The sequence below is a fragment of the Nannobrachium achirus genome (genome assembly GCF_963921795.1).
Source record: "Nannobrachium achirus genome assembly, chromosome: 19".
Taxonomy (NCBI): domain Eukaryota; kingdom Metazoa; phylum Chordata; class Actinopteri; order Myctophiformes; family Myctophidae; genus Nannobrachium; species Nannobrachium achirus.
Genome location: NC_137826.1, coordinates 30,607,538 through 30,622,115, shown reverse-complemented (window position 1 = coordinate 30,622,115; position 14,578 = coordinate 30,607,538). Strand labels below are relative to the sequence as shown.

The window sequence follows — 14,578 nt, the reverse complement described above, 5'->3', positions numbered from 1 at the left end:
GGTTGGCTATAGGGTATACCTCTAACTAACCTGAAGGCCTGAGTGACTCAAGTACATGACATGTATATCCCTGCCAACCGTGTCTGCCTTCTCTGTTAGCCTGGTCAGGTCAGCCTGCTGCCCCCCATGACTTTACCAAAGATCTTTACTAGTTTTCCTAATTTGGAATTTCGGAATGTCCATACCAGCATATCGCTGTATTTAGCATTTTAAAAATGATTTTAATTAGTGAAAATAGCCGACCTACAAGCAAGTGTGCTTGTAAGTCTGATTTTCACTAGTTTTGTGCGAAAATCTTGTATGATGAAGCAGGACTTTACTTTACAAAAACACTTACAAATTTGAGACGTGGAGATACAAGGTTTCTGCCCGACAGTGACAATATACAACACAATAACAAAGGATCCTGTCAATAAAAGCAAATAGATTGAGATTTTGTCAGCGTTAGAGATGTTTCTAAGAAAGTACATGTTCTGTTGGCCCTTCTTCAAAATAGCATTGGTCCCGGGATAGTCTGCCATCTATAATAAGACCAAGATATTTATACTCCGTCACAACCTCAATCTCCTCTCATCTAATCCCAGTTAGAGTGGATGGTGGAGCACCACCACTAGAATCTAAAAGCACCACTTTGGCCTTGGTGTGTTCATATTCAAATATAAGCCCTCACACCAGTTGATATAGTGATGGAGAACTGGAAAAGGATCGACCAGGGTATCTGCTACGACATCAGTCTGTGTATATAGCAACGGTGACATCACCTGTGGTGTGCCAATAGAGGTGAAATACCTTTGACATGGTGTTGCCTTCCCTTACACTGAGATCTGCCCATACAGCAGCAAATCCAAATAAAATGTATGCTCCACTTTGCGCTTTTGCCCAGCTCCACATCATCTCCATATAAACGTTCTGTCAATTTCTTTGCTGCAGAGATGAAAAGGGAAATCTGCCAGATGAGTCCCACGCAGATGCCAAGGGCTCTGACTCACCCAACTCCTACCTGGACCAGGAGTGTCGGCGGCGCTTCCCTCTGGTGGAGGAGGACGCCATCCTCTACTGCTATGAATACGACCAGAACCACCGGCTGTCGCCTGTCCGCAGGGGCAGCTCTGCCTCCTATGGTAGGACTCAGCATGTCCACAGGGGCAGCACTGCCTCCTATGGTAGGACTCAGCATGTCCACAGGGGCAGCACTGCCTCCTATGGTAGGACTCAGGCAGGGCTGGCATAAAGCCTTGATAATGATTCAGACCATATTTGATGCTCTTTCCGACTACAAGAACTATAAGCGAACCGTGCAGTGTAACGTATATCAGTGGTTCTCAACCTTTTCAGGCAGCGACCCCCAAAATCATCATATTTCAACTGGGTACCCCACCACCCTGACGAGCACTAAGAGATGAGGAATTACATTTTGTATAACACGGTTCTATTGTGAAAATAGCAGATCTACATGTAGATCGGCTATTTTCACAATTTCTGCCTCTAATATTTGACAATTTGGCCAATGTTAAATTTTTCAGTTTAGAGGTATTAAGAAGTCCTTAAATTGTCACTTTAGAAATGTGCAGATACCCTCTATAGTCTATACACTTAAACATTATGTTGGTTTGTTTACGGTTGAGTGAGAAAACAACATTGCACATTAAGTTAATCATCTGGGTACCCCCCAAAATAATTTGGGGACCCCCCCTGGGGATCCCGACCCACAGGTTGAGAACCACTGCTCTTTTCGACTCCAAGAACTAAGCGAACCGTGCAGTGTAACGTATACCACAGGTTCTGTATTTCTGTATTTCTTTCTATACGCTATGGCTTTGTTTCAAGTATCTTATGTTAATGACGAGTCGAGTTTAGATGCTAGGTTTGATGTCTACCAGCTACTCTAGTTACTTAGCTGTTTTCTTGGCACCCTAAGTTGTTGGTTGATTGGGTTCATGCAGCAAATCATATATTTTAATGGCCATTGCTGGTTATTCAAAGGCTGGAGCCAGGCTAGTATTCTGAGTAAAGGTAAAGAGATTCAACAGCCAAATAGCATACAGCATGGAGACTCTGGCTGACATCTGGGCACTCTGGGAATCAGGTGTTTTTTTCCCTCTACTTAATTTGGGTGCATACACAAATGTAACGCATAGCACAAATGTTGTGGGATTTTCTTTTTTCATGTCTGTCTCCTTTGATTTTATGTGAGCAGCTGCGTAATAATAATTATATAAAAATGTTCCCCTGTGCTGTGCACTCCAGGCCGGCTCAGGCCCATCTCAATGCCTATAGAATACAACTGGGCGGCAGACTATGAAGACCCCACCAAGCTGAAGAGAGAGAGCAGGAGAGGTGAGTGGGAGGCTGAGGGAGGGGCGCAGAGGGAGAGAGAGCAGACAGAGAGAGGGGGAGATGTGGCGAGTGGGTGGATATTTCATGATAGAGGAGCGTTTTCTATGTCGCCCTCTCAGATCTCGGAGCGAAGAAGAGGTAGGCTATGCCGACTTGTCAGTAGTGCTGTCACGAACATGAAACATTGGAACATATACTGTACGTATAAATGAAAGAAATCTTTTAATTTCATGGCAGATATGACAAATAAATTAACTATACTAGCCCTTACCCATTCAAAGGTATGAGCTCCGAAATGATGTGCAGTGTGTGGGTTATGGGATGTGCACTGTGCACACAGTATAAGAGGGATGGAAAGTAACTTTAACTGGTGCTTGCATGCTAATATGTAGGAGCATCAATGTAAGAAATACCCGTTCCATTTAACGGTTACAGAGATACTGTGTACCGATCTGCATGATTTTTGGACATCATCTGTAACAGGGCCAGAACCCCCCCCCCCCCCCCGTGTGTGTGTGTGTGTGTGTGTGTGTTTGTGTGTGATTGTGCATGGCCTGAACAACAGCGCCCCTCCCTTAACATGTGTGGTCACAAAAGGTACTGTAGGCTAAATAGATATAGATACACCATAAAAATGCTAATCTACAGCATACGATTTGTGAAAGTGACTAACGGGCTTCACAGTTCTGTCAGGTGTGTTCATATGCTGATGGTGATGCGATTTCAGATCAATTGCTCCAGCCACCGAGGAGAAACGCTGAGACAGACAGACAGACAGACACTCACTCACTCAGACATTCGCAAAATTATAGTATAGATAAAAGAAATGACTGACAATGACTGGTACAATAAATCTAAATAAATAATGTACCGAGGCCATATTTAATAATTCTATACGTTCAAATAATGTTCTAAATAGTGGAAATAGCCGATATATAAGCTCACAACGCATAAATAACTCTGTTATTTCAGGAACATGGAAAGATTATGATTATATTTAGCTAAATAATTTATGATTCATACTTTGCTGTACAATGTTGTTGTCACGGATGCAACCCGTGTGCATTGTGAACGTGTAGATCTCCGGTGCACAAAACAAACAAATTAGTTCTCACTGCATAAATGTACCCTTCATTTCCATTTCTTTCTTTCTTTCTTTCTTTCTTTCTTTCTTTCTTTCTTTCTTTCTTTCTTTCTTTCTCACCGTTTCTGTTTTTGGATTTGAAGGTATGTGGTTGCCCTGGCAACTGCCAAAGATTTTCTTTCCCCCAGGATTTTGACGTGTTGTAGGTTTGCTGCTAAGCCTCATGACAAATGGACTGGGATAAGAAAGCAAAATGATCTTGTGTCAGTCTCAAGGAATATTCTGTGGAAAGACGTGTTTAATTCCACAGGGGGGCGTGATGATGATCTGTTGATCCTGTGGGCTTCTCATCAACCAAAGCGAGGGTGCTATATTTATCTCTAGAAGAGGCGGTATCTCAAAATATTTGATAGCTGTCTGCCTGTGAGCAGCCTTCTGTCTTATTTATTATAACCACTTAAACCCTAGCATCCATATTCTGGAGGCATCATTAGCCAAAAATAGCAGTTAACAAGTTGTGAGCTTGTACTGTAGATTGGCTATTTTTGAGAAAAAAGCTGTCCAGAGCCAACTCAGGTTCATTTTAGTAAGTCAAGAGGGTTTAAGTGGATGAATGCCTTTCAGATATAAAGTGACATTAATTCAGTTGATATTTGACTAGATTACAAAGCCTACTAATGTTGGCGTGAGGTGCAGGATTGGAATCAGGGGCTCTTGGAACTTGTTCAAGTGCAATCATAAGACATTTAAGTGTTTTTGCTTACTTGTTGTGTCCTTACAGAGAACACCTTGCTGCATTATGCCCGCGAGGACAAAGCCACAGCGGAGGAGTACCTGACAGGACGCAGTCTGAGCCAAAACAGGAAGAAGGTTGAGAGGGGAGGTAGCCCCGCCCACTACACGCTTGTCCCCGCCCTGCAAATGGAAGTGTCGCTGTCCACCTCCAGCTCAGACTCTATGTCCCTCTACCACGTCAGTCTGTTTCTAGTCCCTGTCATCACATATGTTTCATTTATTATTAGAGCCCGACCGATATATTATTATTTTAAGCCTGTTATTTGACTTTTTTTTATGATATCGGCATCGGAACTTATGCAATTGACGTGTCCAGATTTTTTATCACTTTCACTTTCAAACTGGCATCCGTACCTTGGGCATGTCATTGTAGGCAAATATTTTCAAATGTTTTCAGTAATTTCCCCAAATAATAGCTCTACATCGCATCCCGTTGTGAGCTTGTCGATCTACTATGTTTTGAAGAATATAAATAGGGCCTAAGTGTTTAAATAAAATAAATTCTAGTTAAATAGAACCTTTAACCAACATTTTTTTCAAATTAATTAGAACATTTTGCACTTTCTGACAAAATATCGGTCAATACATCGATAATCGATGGTCACTCATCAGTTGGGCTCTATTATCAGCTGTTAGACTAGCAACACTGGATTCCTCAGCATCTTATTGGCCTGTTTATTTTCTTACATTTGTAGATGTTTGAACGGTCCTCACTTCTCTCAAGGTCAAAGAAGAAGAATAAAGGTGAAGTACATTCCTAGAAAGTGGTTTTATAAACATGAGCAGTCCACAGCAAACACCTGAGTGTTAAATGAACTCTGAAAGTGTAATAATTATGATCTCACGTTTTTACTGTGCACATGGTTATCATTATTGCGACCGTCAGGTCGCAGTTTAGTATCAAAACCTCCACCGGCCGTCCGTCGGTCACACGTCACACCTTTGCCCTGCTCATATCTCCGCATCAGTATGACATCACACTGCTTGGTGTGTGCCGTCAGGGTCATTTGTGTACGGTGTGATGTCATACTGATGTCAGCAGTGTGATGTCATACTGATGTCAGCAGCTATGTCTCTATATATGGAGTTATATGTTGTTCGTGTCCAAATATGGGGCTTGTGAGGTCAGACTTAGTGAGATTCGTCGGTTATCTCCATATATGGAGGGAGAACCAGCTTATGAGCCGATGAGTTGTGTCAGAGTCGAGATCCTGCTTGCATCTAATCTGTCGGTAGATAATGCCGGTCTTATATAAGGGTCATTTGTGTACGGTGTGATGTCATACTGATGTCAGCAGTGTGATGTCATACTGATGTCAGCAGCTATGTCTCTATATATGGAGTTATATATTGTTCGTGTCCAAATATGGGGCTTGTGAGGTCAGACTTAGTGAGATTCGTCGGTTATCTCCATATATGGAGGGATGTGTTGGTTATCTCCATATCTGGAGATTCAACCTTCAACGATTTTGACATCTTGTTACTAATCTGTCGGTAGATAATGCCGGTCTTATATAAGGGTCATTTGTGTACGGTGTGATGTCATACTGATTAGGGAGTCTTACTGGTGTTACAGGTCTTGTTAGGGCTGTCACGATATGACATTTTACATGACGATTAATTGTCACTCAAATAATTGGTGATTAACGATTTACCGGTAATTGTGTTTTTGTCGTTGATAATTACATTTCTGTTTGGCTTTTAGGCTTTGAAGTGGCAGATATGACACATAACCTAAACACACAAATACCGTATTTTCCGGACTATAAGGCGCACTTAAAAGCCTGTGCGCCTTATATATGGATCATTCATTGACATTGAAATTCCCTTTAGCACAGCTCCATCTGTTGGATGCATAACGCAACGGTAGCGTCTATTATGTGCGCCTTATAGTCCGGTGCGCCTTATATATGAAAACAGTTCGAAAATAGACCATTCATTGACAGTGCGCCTTATAGTCCGGTGCGCCTTATAGTCCGGAAAATACGGTAAATTACTGACATATTTGACAACTTACTACTTCAAAAATAACATTGACTAGCCTACAGCCCCCTGCGGGGGCCTGGCCCCTTTGTGTGTGTGCCTGTTAGTCCCCCTTGGTGTGAAGCAGACAGACTGTGATGTTACTCTCTCTGGAACTGCCCCCGGACTGGGAGTGCGCTGCTTGGTGACGCCCATTTGTGATGTAAATCGCATCACAGGACAAAGCCGCCTACAGGCCAAAATTTGGGGAAATATTTTAAACATTTGGGGATTATGAGAAGTAGAGACACATTTGAAGGTGATAAAGTTGATGTTGGGCAAGGTACATGCGTTATTGATTTTTGTATTATGTTTTTTAGACAATTGAACAACTGCTGAACGTGGAGTTACAGATGGAAACACACACAAACACACACACAAACACACGGGGCGATTCTAATTAAGGTTGTGGGATAGTGGAAATAGCCGATCTACAAGCTCACATGATGCGACGCGTTGTGAGCTGGTAGATCGGCTATTTCCACTATTTCTGACATTTTTCAACATTCACGATTATGACGATTATGACAAAATAATTGCGATAATGTCAAATAATCACGATTAGACGATTATGTAATAATTGTGACAGCCCTAGGTCTTGTATTTTATGACGTCTCCTGTTCTACTGTTCCCTTTTCACCTCTACAGTTGGAAGTCCACGGTGTTCAATCAGTAAGCGTAGGATCTCCTGTAAGGACTTGGGTCAGGGGGACTGTGAGGGTTGGCTCTGGAAAAAAAAGGACGCCAAAAGCTATTTTTCCCAGAAATGGAAGAAATACTGGTTCATCTTGAAAGACACCTGCCTGTATTGGTACATGAATGAGCAGGTGAATATTTCTCCTCTTTGTTTTTAGTCTCCCCCCCCCCCCCCCCCCCCCCAATTTGGAGAAATCTAATTGTGAACGCTGCTCACAAGCTTGATGTTAGGTTGGAATGATGAAGCTGTCACATTTGACTTGTCACAGGATGAAAAGGCAGAGGGCTTTGTGAGTCTCCCAGAGTTCACGATTGATCGTGCCACTGAATGCAGAAAGAAGTAGTGAGTACAGATTTTTACGAATGCTTATGAGATGACTGATTTACTGATGCAAAACTGTGGATTAAATTGTCTATATGGTGAGGCAATATTAATGTGTATGTCTGCAGTACATTATTTTAAATGACATGATTTTAGAAGTAATTAACAATAGCTTGTAGTAGTTGTAACAATAGCAGCTACAGTATGAGCTTTTATTAGTGTCCGTCTAACGCTAAATTAGACAGCACCAGTATGACACAAGTTCCTTTTATGTTAAATACCTGTAGCTTATGTGTATTGGAGACCATTAGAGATTGTGGAGAGGTCACTCTGGTTACCCGACCGCTATGTGAAAGAATGTTAGCTTGTACAGAAGCGGTTTCAACTAACTCACACACTAATAGTTGAATAAAATGCTACTTTCTCTGTGGTATCATGGACTGGCATAATCGTTCACAAATGGTTTGAGTTTAAAAATTGGATTTTTGAAAATTATGCTGTGCCAAAATCTGAGAGCTTAAAAGGCTGTTGATGTCTCAGCCAGTTAGTGCACATTCCACATGGGCTTGAACTTAGTGACTTAATTTAACCCATCATTCCTGTTTCTTTCTAGCCTGGTGTTGCCATACTAATGCACAAATGTAATTAAATTCATTCTGGCAGAGTCATCAGGTTCCCACGCCAGTCCCTTTCGACTGTCTTGATCTAAAGCAGAGATGTTTTAAAACCAGTATACAGAAAAGAGTGGATTTCACAATGTGCTCCAGCCGCCTTTGAACAGAGGCTGTGCTTGCAAAGTGCAAACAGACACACGCATTCCACGTTCTTAGTCCCTGGCTGCAAAAGAATAGCACAATATGTCTCTATGTATTTAGTAACCATAATGTATATGTAAATCTGCCTTTCAGTGCATTCAAGGCTTGCCATCCGAAGATCAAGAGTTTCTACTTCGCGGCGGAGAATGTTGACGACATGGTGCGGTGAGTGATTGAGGCAGAGTTACTGTCACTAACTTGTACTAATGCCTTTTTTACAGAGAGACATAAGCAGACTTCTGAACTCAAGAAACAACATAAACGGATAGCAAGACTACTTACAAATATGAACTGTACGGATGTACTGTATTAGCAATTTAATTTCTGATATTTACTGCTATTTTCTTTCTATTTTCCCCACTTCAGTATTATACTGCACTTGCGAATGTTCACCACTGCAATCACTTATGTGATAGTGCTATTTATACCTACATAGCTAACTATGTATATAGACAGTATATAGATACTGTGTTATAGAACGCTGTCTTTGTATGGCTTGCTTTTTTCTTTTTAATCCCTACTATCATGCTTTTTTTGTTGCTGTGATTGTTATCCACACGCCTTTGTGGAATCTTAAAGCTGCACAAAGCTGTATCAGATCCTCACAGCCTATAATGATGCCACCTGCTGTATTTTATGTGTACAGTATGTGACAATAAACACATTGGTCACTTTACCTACTGTAACTGAGCACATGGTGAGACGGAGATGATGAGACTCAGGACCGACCACAAGCTGTAGAGCAGGGGTTCTCAAACCTTTTTGGGCTGTGACCCCCAAAATAAACATATTTGAACTGGGGACCCCCACCCTGACAAGCACTTGGAATTGTATGGTATTACATTTAATGTGACTCGGTTCCACAGATAAATATTGTGAAAATAGCAGATCTACATACTCACAACGCCTCGCAACAGATTGGCTATTTTCACAATGTTCTCCTCTTGTTTACTTAATATTTGACAGTTTGGCCAGTTTGGCATTAAAACGGTCTTGAAAGTCCTTAAATAGTCACTTTATAAATGTGCAGATACACTGTATACACTTATACTGCATGTTGGTTTGTGAGAAAAAGAAATTAAAAAGAAATTACATTAATCTAATCATCTGGGGGTAAAATAATTTGGGGACCCCACTTGGGGTCCCGACCCCAAGTTTGAGAACCACTGCTGTAGAGACTCACATACATCATTAGTGTGGTGATGTCATCCGCAGGTGGCTGAGTCGTCTCTCCACAGCAGTCACAGGGTACTCAGAGCACGAGAGGGTTGGACCCCCAGACCGTGGTGAGAATGTTACTTACACTGTTGCAATCACACATCCTTCATCAAATATTATGCATGATTATTCCACCATAGGAGACATCCTATGGTGTTTTTAATTATTGTGTTATTTCCAGTGTCGTTAGAAGCTTTCTGCACCATTGATCGGTTAGGTTGAATGGATAGGGCCTTTAATTAATATATAGCCATCTTTGGTCCTGATTACGCTATTCGTAGTGTTCTTCTGCCTTCTTTTGCTCTACAATATATCACAATCACAGCTCATTTGCCCTGTTTGTTATTATTGTTGTTCTGATATTTTAGTACAATCATCTGTTGTTTGCCACCAACATGTCTTCGATCAAATAGCAATATATTGTATGAATACATTATCTAACATATCTAATGATACAATGTCTTCAATATCAGATTATTGGAGTGAGAGTGATCATGAGGATGTGGAATTGCCTTCGATGCCCAAACAGGACAGTCCGCCACCACCTTATGACACATATCCAAGACCATCCTCAGTGAGTCTCTTCCTGTGTCCCCACCTGACATACAAAATAGCTGATATGTCTTTTAGTTTTGGGAAGTTGTGGAACATTTCTGTTAACCAACTGATGTTGTTTAGGTACCACAGATGAGTCCCTACCTGGAGCCAAAACATCGTCACCTCTCTTCCTCCGGGACATTCCAGTCACGTTCCCCAAACGAAGAGTTCCGATCGGACCCTCAGGAAGTGAGCAACTCCAGCAACGATGTCTCGCTGGGGCAGAAGACAAGCAGCCAGCGCCGCTCATGGCAGGACCTGATCGAGGCACCCTTGGCCAACACAGGCTTACACTATTTGCAAACACTGCCAATGGAAGGTGGAGTGCTGCGTGAAACTAGAGGACAGCTTTCTGTGGAGTACCGCCGGCAGTCAACGCTACCCACGCAACGCAGCCTTATACAAGACCAGTATGGGCCCATGCCACTGCCCCTCAACCCCACCGTCTCTGCAGAAGCTGGAGGGAAACCCCGCAGTTTCACTCTCCCCCGGGACAGTGGGCTCCATGCTGTCCTTGCAGCCTCTACCAGTGCGTCAGGACACAGAGAGCCCCAGCACCACCAGCAGGACCAAGCCAGAGACATAGGCAAGACACCACAAGACATGAGACACAGAACACACTCTTACCACTTCTGCTAAAGCCCCTAAACAGCAAACATGCATTGTTGAATACTGTTATTTACAAATTGTAAGCTGTGTTTTTCTTATTGAGGTTAATATTAATTGGACCAAAGATGAACCACTTATACAGCCTACTTTATTGACTTGAGTCCCCCAGGGGTCTATATTAGTTCCCCTCATTGCAAGACACACGCTGATGAGTTTTGAGCTCCCCCTTGTGTTTTTGACGGAATGTTCGCCCCAGAATAGGAACCAAGGTTCATGTAGTTTATTTTTGAACCTTGCAGAATCCCTGGCCCACAAATTAAGTTGGCTGTTACAGAAATATTTATTTATTTAAAGTGAGCTAATTCTAAGCATTAGCATTTGTATTCCAGTACCCCATGATAATTTTCAAAGCATTTTTAACCTCTAAAAGATATTATGAAAAATAAGCTATATCCAGATACAAAAAATTACACTTCATACAATATTGTAGCTGCTTGAGAAAGCAACACTGACGTTTACGGTGTGGCACCTAGGAAGATGAGCCATCTAGAAAGATGTGTGTGCATTTGCGCGTGCGCGCGTATACATGTGTCTGTGCCTGCATGGCGAATCTTCAAACTACTGGACCGATCAGCAACATGTGGTTGTGCATGCTGCCTGGAGGCCAAAGTTGTAAATCCCCAAATATTGTTCACCTTATTGTGTCAATATGATGTCATCAACATGACATCAGCGAACCATAGGGAAGCCATGATTTTATTAGACCCTTTATAGTTTTTCATTGCTATCTTGAAGTCTTCAAATACATTAAAATGCTTGCAGCTTTAATATGCTAGAAATGTTACTGACATTTGTGGCTATATTGGCTTGCATTTGAAGAGATCTCCTTCAAGTGAGGTGAGATTTACATTGACAATAATTTAAGGTGCCAGTTAAGAGAGTTGTCCCTTGCCTGAGCGACATGCTATTGTACCCCATGCCAATGTTTATATGTTGTGGTGAGGAACAATCCTTTCAATCCACGTTAATGTTGAATTCTCAGCAGGACAAAGACACTGGCCTGAGGGGCCTTTCTCTGTGTCCTCATTTCTGCGTTGCCATTCACTTCCTCCAACATTGCGTGTAAAGACTTGAATCTTGCACAAAACCAGGCTGCACGAAACACACTAAAGCACAGACCCAAAGCTTCATTACCAACCACCCCCAAACCTTCCACGTTCCATAGAAAAGAGTGATAACCAACATATTAATTTAGGCCTAGAATTATTGAATGCTTTAACCAGTGAAAAATAGCAGCTCACAGCGTGGCACCGAGTGCCGCGCTGCGAGCTTGTAGATCTGCTATTTTTGGAAAAGTCGTGAAAATGTGTGCAAATCTTTGAATATATGTATTTTCAAAGCGAACGTTTGTAACGCAAATTTTGCTTCTGGGTGGCCCCTGGAACTAGATATTTTGTGATGGGGGTCCGTGGCCAAATAAATATCATTTTGGGGGTCCTTCACATGAAAAGGTTTGAGAACCACTGACATACCGGTAGTAGTCTCTCAAGAACAGACTAACTGAGCTCCAGTTAAGTGAACAGGACCTTTTCTTTGACGATGGCTGGCCAGATTGCTGACATAGAGACATAGGTTTTTCCAAAAACCTTAGGAGGATTCAAAAGACACTTATAGAATCGGGTCAAAATTCTAATTTTCACGATTTTTCAAAAATAGCAGATCTACAAGCTCACAAATTGTGTACGCGTTTTGAATGGGTTAACTAGAATAGAGGTTTAATCTGTAGTGCAGTGTAAAAACAGGACCACTGGGGGGAAGTGTTTTAAAAAGAACTGCCAAGGCTACTCCTACACTCCTGATGACCTGGCTGCAGTGCAGTGACTCAGTGAGGCATTAGTCATGTGCTTGTGGTCTCATGGGTTTCATTCCACCTCTCATTCTGTCTCTCTTCTCTGTGCTGGCTACTGGCAGATAGAATATAATAGCCTATATACTGCATCAGACCATGAATGTCTTGCAGAGCTTTTCAGGATGTTCAATTACGTTGTACACTCCAGTGACACATTACGACGACCTTATTACGCTGTGCATTAATTAAGTGGTGGAAATGAAAATACTACGTAGTACTGCATTGGTACTTTAGGAAAGTCATCCTAATGCAGCATGACACACTTACAATTGAGTACCTGAGACGAATAACAGCCTAAGTCCATATTTGATTTAGATATTTAATATAGATATTATTTGATTTACCAGACTGTAAACCACAAACTAGTCATTTTTTATCTGTTAAATCTGTTAATGCGCTCCCCCCTCATTTTGTTCAGTTGTCTGTTTTAATGTTATCTGCTCCCTTTGTCTGCTGAATATTGCTTGTACGGACTTATCCTGTTGTTCCACAAACTGTTGGAGAAATACTGTTTTTCCACTTTCCATAAGTATTATGTCTTATAATTCCTAATATATATGAGTTAAGTATAAAAAAAACGAATTCAACAAAATTACGGGAGAGTGCATTAAGGATTTAACAGATTAAAAACTTCTAGTTTGTGGTTTACTGTCTGGTAAATCAAAATAATGTCTATATTACATTTTTTTAAATATTGACTTAGACTGTTTTTCGTCTCAGGTACTCAATTGTGTTACTACACGTTGTAGAAAACACATCTTTATATACTGTGACATTCCAATGTATGTGTCATCTGATGGAGTAGAATTGTAAGTACACCCACTTAAAAAGGCAGTAGAACAAGACTTGTATAAAAGATGTATGCATGTTATATAGGGCCATACAAATGGTAGCCTTAAAGGTAGGATAAGTAATATTCTGTTGGTTAAAACTAAACAGATTAAAAAGGTTAAAGCACTATATTCTGATAGTAATCATTGCTATAGTGGCAACAGTGTTCTTCCCATCTCTCTAGCTCTTTAATAAACAGAAAATACATTGTCAGGGAGGTTGCCAATTTCAGCTTCGAATTACAAATGTATCTTCTCATTTCCGACCTGAAAATCCATTCTCTGTTTACTAAAGAGCTGGGGAAACCCCACTTACAGAACAAACACTCTATACTCTATAGCAATGAGTACTATCAGAATAACACTTATTTTAACAAAAAGAAAATCATTTACCCATAAGTTTTGCTTTCCAGTTGTTCTATCTATCTAGCAGTGTTGGTAATTGGTTGTTCTCGACAGGCGGTGAGCAGGAGAGGAGGCGGCAGACAGACTCCCTGGGGGACCTGTACCGGGCTCTGGAGCACGCCAGTCTGTCCACCATGGCCGACCACAGGCCAGATGGACACCTGGAGTACAAGCGCTCGTTTGTCCGCAGAGTCAACGATCCACTGCTCAACGAAAAGCTTCACCGCCTCCGCATCCTACAGAGCTCACTTAAGGTAAAACAAACACTTGTCTTGGCTGCTTAATATTTATATTTATTATCCGTTTAAAACAGCTTTTGGTCTACACTTAATCAAGGTTTCTATTTTTGGCAGACAGGTGTGTGTGTGTGTGTGTGTGTGTGTGTGTGTGTGTGTGTGTGTGTGTGTGTGTGTGTGTGTGTGTGTGTGTGTGTGTGTGTGTGTGTGTGTGTGTGTGTGTGTGTGTGTGTGCGTGTGCATGTATATGTTTGTCTGTCTATCTGTCACCGTGAATGCAAGTGTTATCCACTCAGTACAAGAGAATACGATTAATATATCCATCTCTTTACAGAATGTCCCACTTCAAGACAAAGACCCTTCATTGGACTTTTTAGGATAAGTTCTGAGGATCAGTCTGTTGGTAGAGTCCTCACAGAAGCACCATTACATGTGCCTCACCCAGTCAGCCAGCTCTCTCTTCCCAGTGGCCAGAGGCACCCAGTCTGTCTACCTGCATGGCTCTTGAACCCAGCCCCCCTGTCTACTTCCTTCCACCTTGCTCACACAACAAGAAGTCCTGTACAAAGATTATTGTAAAAAACAAAAAGGCAAAAAGGATATCTTACCTGATGAAAATTGACTGAAGATTTATGAATTAAATTGATAGATTTAACAGAATGCGCTATAATTCACCGGAGCAACATTACATTGTTTTAAGATT

General features: G+C 41.6%; 1 protein-coding gene across 1 annotated transcript in view; it reads left to right on the top strand.

Annotated features, from left to right (window-relative positions):
* LOC308303918 (connector enhancer of kinase suppressor of ras 2-like) overlaps positions 1-14,257 on the top strand; it is a gene marked incomplete at both ends in the record, with an annotated part of 33,229 nt that extends 18,972 nt beyond the window's left edge. Inside the window, 12 exons of the mRNA XM_080748436.1 lie at positions 931-1,121; positions 2,248-2,337; positions 4,203-4,393; positions 4,912-4,960; positions 6,887-7,065; positions 7,204-7,277; positions 8,165-8,236; positions 9,287-9,357; positions 9,763-9,863; positions 9,977-10,472; positions 13,694-13,893; positions 14,210-14,257. Coding sequence (XP_080604562.1) covers positions 931-1,121; positions 2,248-2,337; positions 4,203-4,393; positions 4,912-4,960; positions 6,887-7,065; positions 7,204-7,277; positions 8,165-8,236; positions 9,287-9,357; positions 9,763-9,863; positions 9,977-10,472; positions 13,694-13,893; positions 14,210-14,257 — 1,762 coding nt within the window. The remainder of the gene's footprint in view (positions 1-930; positions 1,122-2,247; positions 2,338-4,202; positions 4,394-4,911; positions 4,961-6,886; positions 7,066-7,203; positions 7,278-8,164; positions 8,237-9,286; positions 9,358-9,762; positions 9,864-9,976; positions 10,473-13,693; positions 13,894-14,209) is intronic.
* Between the last annotated feature and the right edge of the window lie 321 nt (positions 14,258-14,578).